At 40.2% G+C, this 18,867-nt stretch overlaps 3 protein-coding genes and 1 long non-coding RNA gene across 6 annotated transcripts in view; 3 read left to right on the plus strand and 1 right to left on the minus strand.

Moving 5' to 3' along the window:
• Positions 1–899: 899 nt before the first annotated feature.
• Positions 900–5,862, plus strand: ndufv1 (NADH:ubiquinone oxidoreductase core subunit V1). The gene is made up of 11 exons (XM_086280338.1): positions 900–1,005; positions 2,112–2,221; positions 2,313–2,395; positions 2,492–2,662; positions 2,978–3,161; positions 3,900–4,089; positions 4,246–4,458; positions 4,669–4,835; positions 4,924–5,005; positions 5,106–5,251; positions 5,593–5,862. The coding sequence occupies exons 2-11, from the start codon at positions 2,117–2,119 to the stop codon at positions 5,668–5,670; spliced, it is 1,419 nt and encodes a 472-aa protein (XP_086136464.1). The 5' UTR covers positions 900–1,005; positions 2,112–2,116; the 3' UTR covers positions 5,671–5,862.
• Positions 5,736–7,387, minus strand: LOC147303851 (uncharacterized). Its single transcript, XR_015126871.1, has 2 exons — positions 7,068–7,387; positions 5,736–6,993 (listed from the first exon to the last, which is right to left on the minus strand). It is a non-coding gene; the product is annotated as an uncharacterized LOC147303851 (long non-coding RNA).
• LOC147303852 (uncharacterized) lies at positions 6,401–11,245 on the plus strand. Of its 2 annotated transcripts, none has more exons than XM_086280339.1 (5): positions 6,401–6,479; positions 6,876–6,995; positions 7,122–7,237; positions 9,143–9,286; positions 9,372–11,245. In XM_086280339.1, exons 2-5 carry the CDS (start codon positions 6,905–6,907, stop codon positions 10,026–10,028), a joined length of 1,008 nt encoding a protein of 335 aa, XP_086136465.1. In that variant the 5' UTR covers positions 6,401–6,479; positions 6,876–6,904; the 3' UTR covers positions 10,029–11,245. The 2 variants fall into 2 exon arrangements, with proteins under 2 accessions (XP_086136465.1, XP_086136466.1); XM_086280340.1 differs by lacking the exon at positions 6,401–6,479 and adding an exon at positions 6,498–6,689.
• Positions 11,246–13,653: 2,408 nt separating this feature from the next.
• The window catches only part of kmt2ba (lysine (K)-specific methyltransferase 2Ba), a 35,207-nt gene continuing 29,993 nt past the window's right edge, over positions 13,654–18,867 (plus strand). For both annotated transcript variants that reach the window (XM_086281374.1, XM_086281375.1), the window contains exon 1: positions 13,654–14,019. In XM_086281374.1, the coding sequence (XP_086137500.1) occupies positions 13,717–14,019 (303 nt within the window). In that variant the 5' untranslated portion in view covers positions 13,654–13,716. The remainder of the gene's footprint in view (positions 14,020–18,867) is intronic.

Consider the following 18,867-nt stretch of genomic DNA (forward strand, 5'->3'; position numbering starts at 1 on the left):
GCTTTGACCTGATGCTATCTATAGATTTTAAATGAAATCTCATCAGAACTATGAGATATAAAGTCATGGCCTTGTTTTTCATAACAGTAAAGTCCATTCTCACAATGATATGATGAACATTCTCATTAATGTGAAACACTAAGTAATTATCCATAATTATGGTGGTATGAGCATGTTCTGATTGTGTATTACAAGATCCTGTTATTATAAATAAGATGTTTTGGTATTTCCTATATACTTTGTGGCTTCATAATACTACAGTACCATATTGCTACATTGTTTAACAAACAATAAGTAATTATTATGATAAATAGTATCATATATAACGATATTTAATAAACTGCCATGATTATAAATGCTAATGAACTATAATAACTTGAAAACATATAATAAATTTAAGGTTACCATAGTTTTTATAATAAAATAAGATATGCTTTATTATCCCAAAAGGTGTAAAACATCCAAAATAACAGAATATCTGTAATGACAAGATTAGCTCAATAAAAATTATCATATGGTAAAAACTGAAAGAGAGAGAGAGATTATAAATATAATAAATTAATTAACAATAATGTAAACAAATTATATAAAAAAATAAAATAGAACAGTTCATTTTATAAAACCCTTAATATCTCAACATAGGTTAAGTAAAGGTTACATAAATTAAATAGATTATGTAAAAAGCAGAATATAGTAAAAGTAGCTTTATAAAGTAAAACTGTTAAAATCCAACAGTATAAAATGTTTTTTTTTTCCAAATGTAGGAAAACAAGCACGCTCGGTAAATATAAGACCATATTACAGCTGGTTATTTTGAGAGGGTTTAAAATGCAATATAAAAGCCTAATTTGTGAACAATGAACATAAAATAAAATACGTGCATAACCTCGTAGTTCTCTGGCATTATGTGAGTGTGTTTTAAATAACCCTCCGCATTATGTATCCGGGCCGTGCGCTCTGCTTCCTGTCTCGCTTTATTTCATAAACTCGGGACGCAGAGAGAAGGTAAAGAGGATTGACTGTCTGCTGCCTTACCTCAGCACGTTTGTGCTTGATTTGAGTTCAGTTTTTTTTAACGCATATTTACTTTTTAAAAAAATGTAATATCTGCACGTTGCACAGTGAAACCGGTGTTTTTATTCTGACATTACAAGGTTAACCGCTAGCCAGTTTAGCTTGGCGCTAGGCTAGCGGTGGCTATCTGAGTATGGAGGTCAGCGGTGTGTACTCCTGTCATCACACTGAAGCAAGGCAGACCTGATCAGTTTTGTCCAGTAATCACTCGCCCTTTTAGCGACCGTATGAGATAAAATAGCCCAGCTGCAGGATTAGGTTTGATAACATGGCTGGCAGTCGCCTTCACCTTCGTTACTTAACTCGGTTAGCTCTGACATAACATCACAAAAGAGTTAGCACTGGACCACCGTAAGAAATACATCATGCTAAAACTGACAGCTAATCTAAATGTATGGTGTTGAAATGAAATGTTAGCTCTCGTTTCGGTGCTCTGTGTTTGAAATGTATTTTATAAAACTCAGGCTGAGGTGTTTTTAGTCCGATTTGTTTTTAGCTGAGAGGGCCATTAGATAGCAAATTATGATGATCAGAAGATAGTGTTATGACGTTGTTGATGCAGTGACACTGATATGTCAGTAAATATTGTGTGTGTGTGATCTGTGACAGAAAGGGAAACTCATTGTTTTTTACATTTACAGCAGCGTATTTCACAAACTAGTACAGACAGCTTTACTCTGCTCAGCATGGACTGGTAGTAGACTGGAAGTTCAAGTGCCTTGTCCGCCTTTTTGGACACACTCACACTTCGATTTCTTTATTGGGGGAGACTCAGGCTTCAATATCTTGCTCAGAGTTACTTCGGTATGCAGACTGGAGTACCTCTACCCCCTGAGCCACAACTCTCCTCATTATGTCCACTCACTGTGTAAAATATGGATATAGGCATCGTCACATCAGCTCTTGGTTTTGGTTTCTTCAGTGTCACAGCAGGTTAAACAGCACCTCTCTGTGCCTGTGCAGCTGCTTTCTTTTATTAGTGTTTGAAAATGAAATGATTCAGGCTCAGTCTTGTTTTTTTTTATTTTTTCATGCAGAAAGGATGCTGTCCTTTTCTCGAGCTGTGGTGAGCGGGGTGGCCCGTGCCCCAGCTGCTATCAGTCAGGGTGGCGTGACTTCTATCACACGATACAACAGCACAGCACAGGTATGACCCATGTTGTTAAAACCAGTATAAAACAAATTAAATCCTTACAACTGTAGTAACAGTTTGGTTTTTTTCTCTGCTTTTCTGGCAGAGTGCTCCTAAGAAAACTAAATTTGGACCGCTGGCAGATCAGGACAGAATCTTCACCAACCTTTATGGCCGACATGAATGGAGGTAACACCCCTGTGTTGTTCTCTTGTGAATTTGATGCAAGGTGAGAGGTTTAACAAACAAAAACACAGTTGTGACCTTCTCATATTTGTGCCACAGGCTGAATGGGGCTTTGAAGCGTGGCGACTGGTACAAAACTAAGGAGATTCTTTTGAAGGGAGTCGACTGGATTCTCAATGAGATCAAAGTTTCTGGCCTGCGTGGGAGAGGTGGAGCTGGCTTCCCTACTGGCATGAAGTGGAGCTTCATGAACAAGCCCAGTGATGGCCGGTCAGTGAGGACACAGATATCATTTTGCAATTTTAGTGCTAAGTTGTAACATTTTTACAAAAATGTAACTACATTTGGAGCAATAATAAACACATAAGTGCTTTTTTTTTTTTTTTTAGCAAATACAAGCACTTACAACACTAATTTTTAAAAAGGAATGCTTCTGGCGTTCTTATAGATCAATCAGTTTGATGTTTATCATAGTTTTCATAAAATAGAATAAAATTAAATTAAAATTATCTTTGTGCAAGATAAACTCCGCTACTTTGACAGTAATGTTTATTACACCGACTTGTTTCTGTTTTCGTATGTTAGCCCAAAGTATCTGGTGGTGAATGCAGATGAGGGAGAACCGGGCACCTGTAAGGACAGGGAGATCATGAGGAATGACCCACACAAGCTGGTCGAAGGCTGCCTGATCGCTGGGAGGGCCATGGGAGCCCGTGCTGCTTACATCTACATCAGAGGAGAGTTCTACAATGAGTCCTCCAACCTGCAGGTAGAGATGGATAGAGACAACTGAGATCAAGTCTTTAAAATTATCATACACCTCACTATCATCTTCAGTTTATGGAGAAAATGCTGGTCGGACGTAACTAATTTTCAGCTAAGTCAAAAAGCCAGTCACAATCTTTTTCCAGACCTCCTGCTTGTCAGGCTTAAACATGTAATAAATAAACCTTTTGATCTGCTTTCATGAAAGCCACCTGTGTGCTAGCTAGTCTTCCCTGGATCCATAAATTTGGCTGATTAATATAAACTTTCTCCAGGCAGACAGGAGCTATCCTGTCTGCTTCTAGCAATGACTCCCGTACATTTCATTCTGAAGCTTTATGGATTACTTTCCTTTCCAGATTTAAAATATTAATATAACGTGTGAAATTTGATTTTTTTTTTAAAGGGCTTATAGTATAATATTATTATAACCCATTATTATTTATTATACTGCCCTTCAGCCATATTTAAAGTAATTAAATTAGTCTTATTTTTCAAGGCCTGGGAAGGGGAAAGTAAGTGTTTATTTGTTTGTTGTTTAAATGTTATATTGGATACTGATAATAAGCTGCATACTTTCAGATCATATTAAAGTTGGTAATGTGACTAAATTAAAAAAAAAAAATCAGCTGTACAACTAATGTCTTTTAGTTGGAGGTGATTCAGACACAAAAGTAGCTGCACCTGCATCCAACTCAATTTCATACAGATTAAGCCTCATATTCTCTCTGCTGGCTCTTAGGTGGCCATCAATGAAGCCTACGCTGCTGGGCTAATTGGAAAGAACGCCTGTGGCTCTGGTTATGACTTTGATGTGTTTGTGATGCGTGGTGCCGGAGCCTACATCTGTGGAGAGGAGACCGCTCTTATCGAGTCCTTGGAAGGAAAGCAGGGGAAGCCCCGTCTGAAGCCCCCCTTCCCTGCAGATGTCGGTGAGTTCCTGTCTACAGAGACGGGGTTAGAATAAAAAAGTTTCTGTATTAATTACATTTTCATCACTGCTGCTTCTTCTGCTGGGCCCTCATTATTCTTGCTAAAATAAAAGCACGTCTCAAATATCAACACCACTCCCTCTAATGTGTTTGAAGGTGTGTTTGGATGCCCAACAACTGTCGCCAACGTGGAGACTGTAGCTGTGGCGCCCACCATCTGTCGTCGTGGAGGCTCGTGGTTTGTCTCCTTTGGCAGGGAGAGAAACTCGGGCACAAAGCTGTTCAACATCTCTGGGCATGTCAACCACCCCTGCACAGTAGAAGAGGAGATGTCTATTCCTCTGAAAGAGCTCATTGAGAGACACGCAGGTACATAATGCACTAAAAATGTAAAAATCACATCATTTTTGCCTGATAGGATTAAAAAAGAAAAAGAAAAAAAAAGGAGGTAGTGGAAGTCTTCCTGCGTGAAGGGGGTCACGGACTGAAAAGATTAAGACAGCTTAGCTTAAGCACAGCCTTAAGTGCTTCTTCTTTTTCCTTTTTTTAACTCAATTGGAACAAACATCTGTCTGGTAGGTGGGGTGCGTGGTGGCTGGGATAACCTGCTGGCTGTAATTCCCGGTGGGTCCTCAACACCCCTCATCCCCAAGAACGTGTGTGAAGATGTGCTGATGGACTTTGATGGCCTTATTCAGGCACAGACTGGGCTGGGCACTGCTGCTCTCATCGTCATGGACAAATCGGTAAATATGTCAGCTCTATAGTATATTTAGCTCAATAAGCAATGCAGAATACTGCTGTTAAACGAGTGGATGGGTTTTACTTTTGCAGACTGACATTATTAGAGCCATCGCCCGTCTGATTGAATTCTACAAGCATGAGAGTTGTGGCCAGTGCACACCGTGCAGAGAGGGTAAATGCCACTTCAGTTCAGTTCTGCACACCTTAATATTTCTCCACCACCTTCATTAAATTAAAACGTGTGAGTTTTTTCTTGTTGTGTTTTTCTGCAGGAGTGGACTGGATGAATAAGATGATGTGGCGTTTTGCGAGTGGTGATGCACGTTCAGCAGAGATAGACATGATTTGGGAGATCAGCAAGCAGATCGAGGGGCACAGTATCTGTGCACTGGGCGACGGTGCGGCGTGGCCTGTGCAGGTAAATGCATGTCTTCATGGAACTATTAATGGGAAACTCAATACTTCAAAATGCATTAGGTACACTTACTGTGTGTGACGTGTAACTAATGCAGGGACGATAATGTTACAGATTGAAGAATACAGCATTACACTCATAGGTGTTTTTAAAGCCTCACCGATGTGTAGAAACCCCATGGCGACCAGAGGTTGCCAAGGGGTTTGCATTGCACTCTTCACAATTGATTAGCGAGTAGCTTGATTACATGTTGTATTATTTGTAAAGCTCCCTGTTTGTTTTCTGCCTCAAGTTCAGCAGGATAACTGACCAAAACCCCTCTCCTCTCTCATCTGTGTTCCCAGGGATTGATCAGGCACTTCAGGCCTGTCATGGAAAGCCGAATTGCTGAATTCCAGCAGCAGAAGCAGGCAAGGGTTTGAACGGCTTCTTCGAGTCCTTGATCTAATTTTCCTTCGCCCAGAACCCTGTGCTTGTCTTTCACAGATTATTTAAAGAAAAGAGAACGTGCCGTCTTATTAACTCTTCATCAAGCGTTGCATTGATGTGTCTGCCTTGTGAAACAATATTACCAATAAAGTTCTATGATACTTTAATAAAGACTTATTCTTTTTCTTGTGGTTCTTTTTTCTTGTTTTCAATCTCTTGTGTTTTTACTTGTAGGAAAAAAAGATCTTATTAATTACAATAATCAGCTGAAGTCTAAATTATTATTATTATCCATTTTTATTTTTACTAAGTCTGTTATTTAAACAGGTAGTCCAAGAGTTCTATTTACATGCAGTAAAAGTATTTGAACCCAGTTTTTTTTTAGTTCAGTGTGAACAAGAGGTACAGCTAACATTTTAATATATTTTAGGATCAGTAGTCTCAGGTTTAAATATGTATAATTTTCAATTATCGATTCTCTTAATTGCAGCCTGGTGCTGCGTTGTGATTGGTTGATTGGTTAAATCATTTGAACGCCATAAACCTGGTGCACTGCAAGGATGCCACGATTCCTGTTCGTTTTCATTCTATTCAACATCATTACGGATGTATGTTGAAACTATCTTTTAAAGTGTATAATAATGATAGTAATTAATAATAAAACACCTTCAGTAAATAGGCGGAGAAACCAACATTTGAGAAAAAGGTGTTCACAATCTCGCGATAGCGGACGGTCTCGTGTCACGTGACTTTGGCACGTTTCGCTCTGCTGCTTCGTTTCGCCCAGTGGATGCTTTGAACGGTAAAAAGGCGTTTTTAAATTGTTTATGAACCTCTGCTTGCTCATTAAATGCATGTTTAAAGTGAAAAAGCGCAGCGTCACAGTAGGCGGAAGGCTACAAAATAAAAATATAGTGCGGGTTGAATATACCAGCGGAGTCATGTCGCTTTTAGTTGCAGCTCAGCATCCCTCACCTCCATCCTTCTGTTAAATAGTTAGCTCAGGCCTAACGTGAGCTGCTTTTATTTATACTAGCCGATTTGAATTATGTATGATCCCCCTCCTCCCTGAAACATCCTGTTAACTCGGGGGGGGGGGGGGTCTTGTTTGTTTTCTTTTTTATTATTATTATTTATTGCAGTTTCTTCTAACTGGTTGAGGTTTGCAGTTCTGAGTCACATGTCTCTCATGTTGCAGCTTTACGCGGCTGGGTGCTGTGTGAAAGCATGGAAATGATGAAGATCGAGCAGGTGGTTGTCGGAAACGACATGAGGTCCACCTCTGCGGAGATGAAGCCTGAGCCACTGGTCGCCCCCTGTAAGATGACATTTTACATTAATGTGACTCCTCTTTCTAACCGCCACAGACACAGCAACATTATCAGCTTACATGTTTTGATGATAAGTCCACCCTTACTGAACAACTCTTCTCACTGTGAGGCAGACCAGCATGAGAGTCTGCAGTGCTTCCAGTGCTTTATCACCTTCTGTAACTCCAAAGCTAAAGAGAGACACATGAGGAAGAGTCATCGGGACCAGTACAAGCAGCAACTGCAGCAGGTGGGAAAAACAGGCTAAATACGCCCAGCAGTTCATGCATGATGTGTAATGTTTTACTCTCCAGGATTATTTATTAATCTTTGAATTTGTTACGTATTAATAAAAATAATCATTTTGGTATGGAAAACAAGAAGCAGCAAGTCTGAACATAGACTGTAGATAAATGATGGAAAATGTGTTCAGGTACGAAAAGTGAAGCCTTGATCATACTGCATCCACGAGTCCACTGAGGTCCGACAGAAGTGTATTTCATCATCACACGGGGAGCATGACAATCCATGTCAATATCAGCATGCCTCCCTGTTTTTGTGATCATGTGATCGTTGTGAGATTTACCTTACAATGCAAAAACTACTGCACGTCTGCAATGGATTATAATTAAGGCTTGAAGCTAAAGCAAAAGTGCCTCAAACCTGCACTCTTTTCAGTGGCCAGCAGGGGGAGATTCTTCTGATTACAGAAAGATTATATAGAGGTCCAATAGAGAAAGCAGCTGTACTTCTCACACGATTTGTGGCTTTAGTAACTGCATTTCTCCTGAGTTTAAGTTCTCAATAGCTAGTTTACAAGATAATGTTCACGCTGTAAACTATGGTTCTTCTAAGAGTTAGAAATTAAATGCAAACAGGGTAGGCTTCAGGTCTACTCTTCTGTACCCTATGAATGTGTAGTGTCACTTGGCTTCACAACAAGGCTACATACCACCCTCTGCTCAAAGTCATATGCAAGAGGATTACATCTTTTATATACAGTCTATGTATTTAAAAAGCTGGAACTGTGAAATTGTGACAATATATGTTTGAATGATGAAGAACAACCCACACTGTTTTCTTGATGATTGCCCAGTAATCCAGAAAGTTGATTCTGTTCATCATCACAGTGACTTCTTCAGGCTCAGCTGACTGCAGGTTTTCCCAACTTTATAAACAGTTTGGTTGCATAACGACTGAAAGTAGCACCACTGACTAATAATGAACCATGAGCTCAGTTTCATGATCGTTAATATGCAAATGAGGGACATTTGAAAGTCAATGTGTGCCATGAACCAGCCCATACAGACAAACAAACGAAGTAATATAGTGAAAGTGTTTATGTGCCGAGAGGATCGCTGTTGAGGAAACCGAACAACCCTCTGGCTAAGTCAGGGGTGTCAAACTCAAATACACAGTGGGCCAAAATTCAAAACTGGAACAAAGTCGCGGGCTAACATTAATATTTATTGAAAAAAAAATCTTCCTCCAGATATAAGAATGAATCTTTTCTTATGGACTCAAATAAGTTTTGCTGGAAAACTGAATATGGAACAAGCACAGCTTAATACTAAACAATATATATATTAGCTGTATAATACCAGTAGGCCAGCTCTAATAGTAATTTGGCATGGCTTCGCGGGCCAAATGTAATTAGGCTGCGGGCCAAATTTGGCCCGCGGGCCAGAGTTTGACACCTATGGGCTAAGTGGATGGCACAGCACAGCAGACCTACGAGAGAGTCCAGACCAAGAATATGCAGCATGTTTACAACTACAGGCCGGTGGCCACTTTTCCACTGATGAAGATGTATATGTGTGGTTTGAGCAAGGAGTGCAATTATGTTAGAAGAGAACAGCCATCTCTGAACCAAAGAGGGGGCCTTACAGTACATCTTTCATCATATTACAGTGCTGTGATTAGCACTCGTGGTCAACAGTGGTCATAGAAATTTCAGTATTAGCAGTCTTGAAACTGGTGTTAGTCAGTGGTCCAAGTTTCAATCATTGTGCAACTGTGATGAGGTGAAACATTACATCAAGTTGTACAAAATCAACTTTCTGGAAATTCACATTGTTGCTGATTAAATTTCTTACTGTGAATATTTACAGAATGAATACAAACAAACAAACATATATTTCTTCTGATTTTTCAGAGTAACACTGTCTTCACATGCTACAAATGTGAAAAGTTCTTCTCCTCTTCCGAGGAGCTCAGCAAGCATCAGGCCACCCACAGCACAGAGGAGAAGGCCTTTGTCTGCTCTTACTGCCAGAAAAGCTTCTTTACCTTCACCGAGGTGAGGACATGGCAGGCATTTTAAAGCTTCTTTTCTGTGCTGGAGGCTTCCAGTGTACCATTTCTTACTGTTTAATATTTTGCAGCTGAACCAACACAGACGTCACGAGTGTAAAGAACGGCGGTGTCCCTGCAGGGACTGTGGTGCTTCCTTCCCCAGCCCGTCACGACTTCGCAGCCATCGCATTGCGGTGCACCCCCAGCCCCCAGAACAAGCCGATGACCTGAACACCTTCCAGTGCTGCAAATGTCATCAGAGTTTCCAGACGGAGGAAGAGCTCCTGCAGCACCAGGAGAAATTTGCCAGGGAAATAAACTGTGACGCTAAGCTGCAAGGCAAAAAACGCGGGCGTAAACCCAAGCATGCAGCTCAAGGAGCGACTGGTGACAGCAAGAGGATAAAACAAGAGGGAGCAGATAACCACGAAGAATACAGTGACCCTCCAACAGACGGCTGCTCCTCCTCCGAGCTCCAGATTCCCTGTCCCGAAGCAGACTGCGATCTCATATTTCCTTCTGTCTTAGCCCTGCGGGCACACAAGCAAGTCGGGCACAACCCACATGCGTGCATACAGTGTGACGAGAGCTTTGCTCAACGCGAGCAGCTCAGCGCACACAAGGCTACGGCTCACAACTCTAGATACACCTGCCTCACCTGTGCAAAGAGCTTTACAAGAGAAAGCAGCCTAAAGGCTCATGAGAGCACCCACACCGAGCGAGAGGAGGGAGCAGAAAATACATAATATAAAGGGAAGAGACTGCAACTCGTCATTACGTGTTTAGATTAAATGATGGTCAAAATGAAGACTGCACAGACCTGTACAGACCAGGTAGTACTCTACATGATCACCTTGGCCTTTTCTTCTTACTAATCCTTCCAGTGTAAGCTATCCTGGAAAGCCATACCAGGGTTTGCACTGTGAGGAAGCAGGATGGTTTGGAGGCAGAAGGCAGAGACATACCAGACAGTCAACTGGGAAACTTTAGTTCGTGTCCACTCACTTTAATCTCATCACAGCTTTGTTAGGTTTACCCCGCAGCTACTACTGCTTTAGCGTGAGTAAAACTGCACTTTTATAATGTTAAAGACGTGCTAGAAATCTCGTTTTTCTGTGTTTTTAGTGGGTTGACTTGATCTAAAACTAAAGGTGGCGACACCAGCACATGTGCACTTACTCACACGGCCACCAGAGGTCAGTTATCTTGAACTGTAACTATATAATTCACTTATTTTATCATTTTCTGATGGAGGATTGTGTCTGTTGTTTTATGTTCTACAGACTATCCTTAAGAGCTTGAAAAGAAGGTAGCTGGACTTCTTTAATTTTGTCCATAATTCTGTCCATATTACCTCCACATTACCTGTAACGTATTTTATTCACTGTAGACCAACAAGTTATTTCTTACAAGTGCAGTGAATGTTTTGTATTTAGCTGAAGTCAGACACTGTAAGTCCCAAACATGATACAATCTTAAATACTACAGTACAGCAGTATATAGGGTTCTCTGTCAAGAGACAGTCAGCCTCAAGGTTTCATTTCTTTTCTTTGTTTTTCAGAAGTTGTTGCATTAAACTGTACTCAAATTCCTGTGCTGTCTTTGTCCTTTTTATATTATTATATTTACTTAAATATTTATGATGTGGAAAACACTTCAGTTTGAATAAGTCTGAAAGTAAGTAATTTATGAAGAATCATTTTAATTGTTTTGAGGTGTTTTGGATCAAATTCTTATCTCTTTAAATCTCTACATCTAGTTGAACTCTCACCTTTTATACAGACTAGAATAGACTTTATTTATTATTTTTTTATTAAGTGTACTACTAATAATGTGTGGATACTATCCCCCAAATACTTGATTGTACTTTAGAACAACTACTTGACCTAATGTGTGATCAGAATGTCCCTCTGGTCCATGTTTAGATGATGGCATCACACAGCAGCAATGCCCAGTTGGCACTAAGGGCCTCAAGGTGTGGTCTTCTGTTGCTGTAGCCAATTTGCTACGACATTTCATGTGTTGTGCATTCAGAAGTGCTCTTCTGCATTCTTTGGTTGTAATTGGTGGTTATTTGAGTTACTATTGCCTTCCTATTAGCTTATCCTTCATCAGTTCCACAAAATGGACATGATTGTTTGGGAAAATGCTAGCAGATCAGCAGTTTCTGAAATACTGAAATAAAGCAGCCAGCCTGACACCAACAACCATTCCACATTCAAAATCACTTTCTTCCTCTTTGTGATTCTCGCTTTGAACTTCAGCAGGTCATCAGATATTTGTGTGGAAGAGCAGTTGAAGTGGGAAAGGTATATGACTAAGTGGCTGTGTTTGGATAATTTTACACCACTACATTATTCAGTTAACTATATTCTGCAGTGTCTCAGATTTCAGTACTCACTACGTGGTTCCCCAGTTACAACAGTGATAGGGGCAATTCTGCTAGATCAGTGTTGTTAGGTTTTATATCATTTTACTGATGATATTTACTTAATGATGATACTTTTGAGTGCCAGACTGACTTATACTGACTTCCTTTTCATGTAAGGTATGAATATTTTACTGAGTAAATGGCCAGAGTACTGCATGAACTCTGCAGCTTTAAAATCAAAGTGAATAGATATCTGTACTTATTTGACATTTTAGAGAACTGAAACAACAACTTTGCTGTTTTAAATTATCTTAAAAGCTGACAAATACTCTCCCTTACTTGCATGCGTACACACACACACACACACATACAGAGTTATTTAGGACAGAAAACACAACTTTAACTTATTAAGGTTAATATTTGGCTATTTGTGTTTCCCAGAAGAAAGAAACCAATCTCTAATAGTTGTCAATACATGACAGACCAGAGGACTATGACGACTGCTGGAAACATACCTTCTAAATTTTAACTTGATGTTTTATTGGTTCTAAATAGTTTTTATTTAATAACAAAATTAGAAATGAAATACTTAAGACGTATTTTAGATGCTTTAAGAAAAAAAGAAAACACTAGAGATCCAGAGTGTGCAAAGTAAGAAATTTTAGGTATTATAGAAATAATATTGCTAAGATTTACAAAACAAAAAAACAGAGTGATTTTGGTATGAAAGAACATTTTTCTTTAACCAAATCTGATACGTGTAACTGCTTGAATAAAGTTCATCGAGTTGTACCACTGTGGGCGGGGTTTACCGGTGGTAAGAAGCGGACAGTACCACTGTTTTTATATTTATTACATCCTTTGTTTAAACTTATATTTCAAGAGTGACCTGGCCAGAGAGCACCAAACACAGTAGTTGATATTATTAAATGTATAACTGATCTTAGAGTGGATCTAAGAGGAGTGCCACTGACCTTGAGGAGATTATTTATTTATTTATTGGCAATGACTTTTGTGAGTTAATTTACTTCATGCTAACCAGCTCTAACAATTTTATCTCTTTCTACCTAGTCCACAGTTCTTATACTACTACTATTGTTGTTGAACTCATTTAATTACAATCTTCTTCCTCCTCTTCTCTCAGCTGCTCCCTCTAGGTGTCGCCACAGAGGATCATCTGCTTTCATTTAATCCTATCTTTAGTATCATCCCCTGTCACATGAACCCTCTGCATGTATATCCACTATCCCTCCTCTGCACATTGTCAAACCATCTCTCTCTTCCTCTCTAACTGTCCAAACCCCTCAACCTGATCTGTCCGTCTGACGTGCTCATTTTTAATCCTGACCTTCATCTTGGCCTCTCCAAACTGTACATCATAGCAGGTTTCCATATTGTCTGTAAATCATCCCTTTCAAACAATTATTTAGAATATAGACTTTGCAGATCATTGCATTGTGAGTTTATATTTTACACTATATTCAAACTTATTGCTTGAAGAAACACATGTTTTTTTTTACAATTATTCAATTTAAATTTGCACATTTATAGCATAAAGTAAGTGACAGTTATATGGCTACAGGAAGCTTAGGAGTGCCACTCCTGCTTGGTGTTGGGGTTAAAGCTACATAAGGAAAGGTTACATAAGCACACTTTAAAGAAAAACTAAACATTAAGCACACCACCAAAAAACACATGCATGCAATAAGCAATATAAAAGAGGTTAGCTGGACCATAAAGTGTCTATTGACTTCCAGTCTGCAGTTATTGAACAACCAAAGTATAATAAAAAAAAAACCATAAGATGAAAAGAATGTGGATATACTGATACTGCTGTTGTGAGAGTGTGTGTAAGTGTTTACTTTGCATCAGTAACATCTCATAGTTTCCAGTTTACTGGAGTGGGAGTACCGTGGCACCTCTGCGGGGCGGAAAGTTCGTTTTCCCATGATGCACTAGTGCCTCTTTCTATCTCGCGCCTTTGCGTCGCAGCAGTCATCTTGCCACTCATCGCTGCAGCCACTCTCTGCTGGCGCGCCGTCCGTGTTGTTGTGTAGTAAATAATGGCGGCATCGGGAGGCGGATTATCTTCTCCCGCTGCTGTCGCGGGCTTGAGTAGCCAGACACCGGCCCGGGCTCGTTTTCCGGGCCGGCCGTGCACGCTTCGCAGCAGGCAGCGTTCGGAGAAACGTACCAGACGCGGAAGGTTGGGCTCGGAGGAGACGGAGCTGCCTACCGGAGGGCCGAGGCCCGTCAACATCGGCCTCGCGTTAAGCGAGGATCCGTCCCTCCTGCGCCTCCTTGGGCTGGAGGAGAAGCACAGGCGGCGGAGAGATGCGGGTTTCGAGTCCAGCAACAGCGAGGAGGTAAATAAGCTAAACATAGCGTGTCGGCTCTACGGGAAACAGTCGCCTTAAAAGACGAATAAAGGCAGTTATTCAAAAAGAGCTGCATTCAAAGGCTCTCTTTCCTTAGTAAGCGTATTTTAGCTGACGTACCGCTAGTTAGCGACAGTGTAGCTAGCAACAGAAGCTAGCCGCCTGCCTGTAGGGTAAGCTTCATTTAGTTTTAGCCAACAGTGATCCCACACTGTAAATGTAGCTGGCCGCTTGTGTTTGCAGTGTTTTAGTGAGGATTATAGATGTGTATTGTTAGTGTGATGACTTCTGTACATATTTGAAGTTCGTTGTTTGTTTTAAAATGATCATATCAAAGCTGTACGCTCGTTTACATATATAGAGATCAAGCCTGTGTCCCGCTGAGTTTGTTGGCATGAAAGAAAAACGATAATTAGATGGAAACTTCCGCAGAGGTGAGGGGGAGTTTTTGTTGTTGTTGTGGAAGCCTGTAGATGTCTTTGTTTTTTTTTTCCCTCCCTCGACACGGTTTGTGAGTTGAAGTTCCCACCCTGTGCCGCTAATCTTGTCGTAGTTAACAGCCGCCGCCACCGCTCCTGACTTTGGGGACGGTACTCTCCACGTCAGAGAGGTCAGCTGACCCGTTCGCTGTTTTGAACGTAAGACTAACGTGAGATGCTACAGGAAGAGAAATAAACGGAAACTCGGCAGTATAATTATATATTATACATAGGGAACCAGGCTTAAACAAAAAGAAAGCCCAGTACTAAATGTGAGCAGTCTTTGTTTACAAAACGCTCATTACGACCACCCTCAGCCTTCTTTCCATGTTCGTATGTAAGTTAATGATTAAACCGCCAGAAGTAGGTTTTCTCTACATGTTGCACCAGAGGATTTGCAAGAAAAATCACATTGCTTCGACAAAAGATGCTTTCTTTGTTTACTTGCATTTGACATTTCACGTGACATTAAGAATTAACTTTAATAAAATGGTCTGTGAAGGTTCTCAGATGAGAGGTGAAACGTCTTCAAGCAACGTAAAGAAGTCCAGATGCTTTTCTTTCCAAGCTCCTTAGCCTTTAATAAAATGCATTCTTAAAGAAATTTTGATCGAAGATTGGATACATTTGTTTCTGATCATCTGTTTCACGTACTTCAGAGGTGCATGGACAGAATTGTAAAAATAATTTTCCTCACATACAAAATCTAGAATAATCAGATCCCTTCATATTTATGACCTCATGGTAAAAGTGCTTACTTGTGTTTCATAGTTTTTAAAACTAGAAAGGGAGGCAGAGCATTAAGGTATCAGGCCCTTCTGCACCTCTCGCTACTTTCAAGATTTAAAACTTTGCTTTTGCATAAAGCATACAGTCATGACTGGCAAAAGTGACCCTGAAACGTCCATTAGGTATGCGGCACTAGGCTTATGCTGTGGGGGGTTTTCCACGATGACTGAGGGTTTCCTCTTCACTCAGCTCTTTTCACTCTGTGTATTTATACACCACTACTGCATTTAATCATTAGTAATTATTAAACTTGGCCCTCTCTTTCCCATAGCTTGTCCTTTGTCATGTCTCTCTCTGCTCTCTTCTCTTACCCATCACCCACAGCTGTCTCAGTGGATTACTGCCCCTCAGTTAGTCTGGATCTGTTGGAGGATCTTGTTAAAAGGGAGTTTTTCCTTCCCATTGTCTCCGAGTGCTTGCTCATAAGGCATCATCTGATTTTTTGGGGTTTCTTTATAACATTTTAGGGTCTTTAGCTTACAGTATAAAGCCCTTTGGGATGATTGTTGTTGTGATTCAATTAAATGGTAAGGATGAAGTCTTGGTAGCATTTTCATTGTACTTTTTCAGATCCATCCAGCTGATGGGTAATGTGAAGACTTTTACTCTACATAATGTGTTTATACTTCCACTGTTCTTATTAGTGGCCTCTTTTTAGCCCCTGTCAGGCTGGATTGTGATAATAATATAATCTCATATATCAGATCTAATCACAGGAGCTTTAATGTCTGCAATCAGTCAGACTTCACTGATGCAATCCCTTTAGGCTGGACTGTAACAGGGTCACATGGCTCATAATAAAGCTTGTGGGTGCTGGTGCTCAACTGGAGTATCTCTAACACTCATGTATACTGCAGTTATAGAATAGATATCGTTAGGGGAGTTTCAGTGGTGATAAATCTGTAGACTCTTATTCTGAGTGTAAAGATGGATGTGAGTAACTGCTTGTTTGAGGTTTCTTTCACTTTAATGCAACCTTTGCATCAGCGGTAGAAATGTGCATTAACTCCAAACTCTACTTAAGATGCTGTTGCGAAGAGAGTTTGCCTTTATGTTTTTAATAAGTGAATATAAATTTTTTTTTTTCAGGGAAGAATAGGGTTCAAATTGCCCAGAACCTATTCCATTATTGAGATGATATTGCAGCATATCTAGCTACAGATTAGAATGTGTAAAGGGAGTGAATGGGCCCAAGTCATTATGGTTGACTAACAGATTGACAGACTTTTCATTTGGCACATCCAATCTACAGCGCTCTGATGCAACGGAGGAGTAAGAGTAGCGAGCAGTGCTGGTCTTAGATTGTACTTTCAACAGAATACCTGAGCTTTAAATGGTGGAAACAGAAAGTGGTGAGAAGGTGATGCAGTCTTTTTCATCTCTGTCTCTGGATGTTGTGGACTGTGTGCAATTTAAGTTCTGAAACTTCAGTTGGGCTTAAACAGATAACACCCAGTCACATTCAGAGAAACCCAAGTGCCTGCTGAAACCTGCTGTTCACTGTTTGAAACTGAATACTGAAAGCTCTTTGAATGGTCTCATTTAATTAATTTTCATATTATTATAGCCAAAGGCATTCTGTGATTGGTTTAATGTGTGTGGTTGTTGGCAGGATTAAAACAAATTGAAAGGTTATGAACAGAATATTATTATAGTTTTTTTTTAAAATTGTAGTATTGGAGAAATGTGAAATTTTGCATCATATCTTAGAGGGAAGAAAAAGAATGCAATAAGAAATAAATGTCTGAAATTGTCTTGCTGCTAAAACATTAGAATCCAAGTATCTAGGGACTGATGCATAGCCTTTGCAGAGGTATGCAGTATCAGGCACCTGTTGTTGTCTTTAGAAGTTCAAAGTCAAACTGAAACTCGGGTGTATTTATAAAGCACATTTAAAAACGGCTGAAATTGACTAAAGTGCTGTACAAAGGCTAGAATGGTTAAAAAACATAAGAAATAAGTCAAATACATGTTAGTAGGTAAACACATACAGTCGTGGCACACAAGATATCAGTGAGCGAATCAAACAGACTCAAATGCCAATAAATAAAAACAAGGTGCAAACACAGAGAGTGCACCTGTCCTCAAAGTTTAAATCCAGAGTGGGGAACAGTGAGAAGCACTTGATAAGCTGATGTAAATCAGATCTATTTTCAAAAAAAATTCAAAATTAGGGGTTGTGTTATCCCTGTATTTTACACCACATTTTTTAAAATGAAAAGTTCTCAGGAAGCTCTTTTTTGTAACTGTAAATATTACATTACAGGTTCTTAAGCTAATCTGTGGCCACTACAGATTACGTAGAGGTGTTGTGGGATTTCCACGTGAAGCGATTTGTTGTGACAGGTAAGTGACAGCTCTGACTGTCACTTTGGTAGTTTAGCTTAGCTTGCATAGCTTGCTATGGAAGCAGAGTGAGGTTGAGCACCCAGAATAAAATAAAATGCAACAAGATGCTTCTGCAGCAGTCTTTCCTGCTCCAAGTAAGATTCCACTTTAAGTCTGTTTATGCCATATTTAACTGTTTTATACACAGTGGCTGCTGTTTTTGGAGCCAGCACAGTCACTGTGGGAAAATAAAAATCAGTTTCTCTCTTCATTTTTTCATTTCTTATTTACCGTATTTCCCGGACTACAAAGCGCACCTGAATATTAGCCGCACAAGCTAAAATCAGGGGAAAATCCTGTTTTGTACATACATTAGCCGCACCTGACCAAAAGCCGCAGGTGTTTCAATATTGACTTATCATATGTAAGAGAATATGCACAAAGCGAATTGTCAGGAAAGAGATGGCTGTTTGGAGACACACCCCTTTTATTAATATTTTGAAAATCAAGTTATGGGTACATATTTGCACATGTGCTGTGCTTCATAAATGAGTAACAAATGTAGTACATAACAGTAACCTACAGCACACCAGAAAAATAGATTCAGACTACCTTTTAGGCTCAGGTGCAGTGACACGGCTTTAACAAGAAGAAAAGTCAGTCATTCACCACCATCTTCCTGCGCACTAAAACCACCAAAGTCCTCTTCTCCAGTGTCGGAAACGAACAGGCTCAGGATGGCTTCGTCATCCACTCTCAGCTTCTTTCCTTCGTTGTCACTTTCAAAACCAAAGATAATCCTCATTGTCATTGTCAGTCGAACACCCTCTGAAGGGCCGTGGCGGTGTCCTCCTCTTCATCATGCAGCAGTCCAGCCCTTCGAAATCCGTTGGTGATCGTGGATGTTTGCACACTTTTCCACGCTGTCAGAATCCACCGGTAGAGTTGAGCACAACTTGCTTTTCGCAAGTTTATCGCCGCTCGTCATCCACGACTCCCGCTGAACGCATAGCGCTACTTTGAAGTTTGTTTTTCGCGCTACTTGTACGGCACTATGTTGCCTGGCGGATGGACATGTGACCAACATACCACTCTTGAACCCCGATCCTTCCGCCAGGCAACGTAGTGCCGTACAACAGCGGAACAAACAAAACAAATCGTCTTACGATATCACAAAAATCATGGACAATCTATAGAAAAGCCGCACCTGACTAAAAGCCGCAGGGTTCAAAGCTTGTGC

Source organism: Aulonocara sp. 'chitande type north' Nkhata Bay, linkage group LG22, assembly GCF_057382095.1.
Source record: "Aulonocara sp. 'chitande type north' Nkhata Bay isolate Kocher_YH1m ecotype deep benthic linkage group LG22, A_spYH_male_GT1.1, whole genome shotgun sequence".
NCBI classification, from domain to species: domain Eukaryota; kingdom Metazoa; phylum Chordata; class Actinopteri; order Cichliformes; family Cichlidae; genus Aulonocara; species Aulonocara sp. 'chitande type north' Nkhata Bay.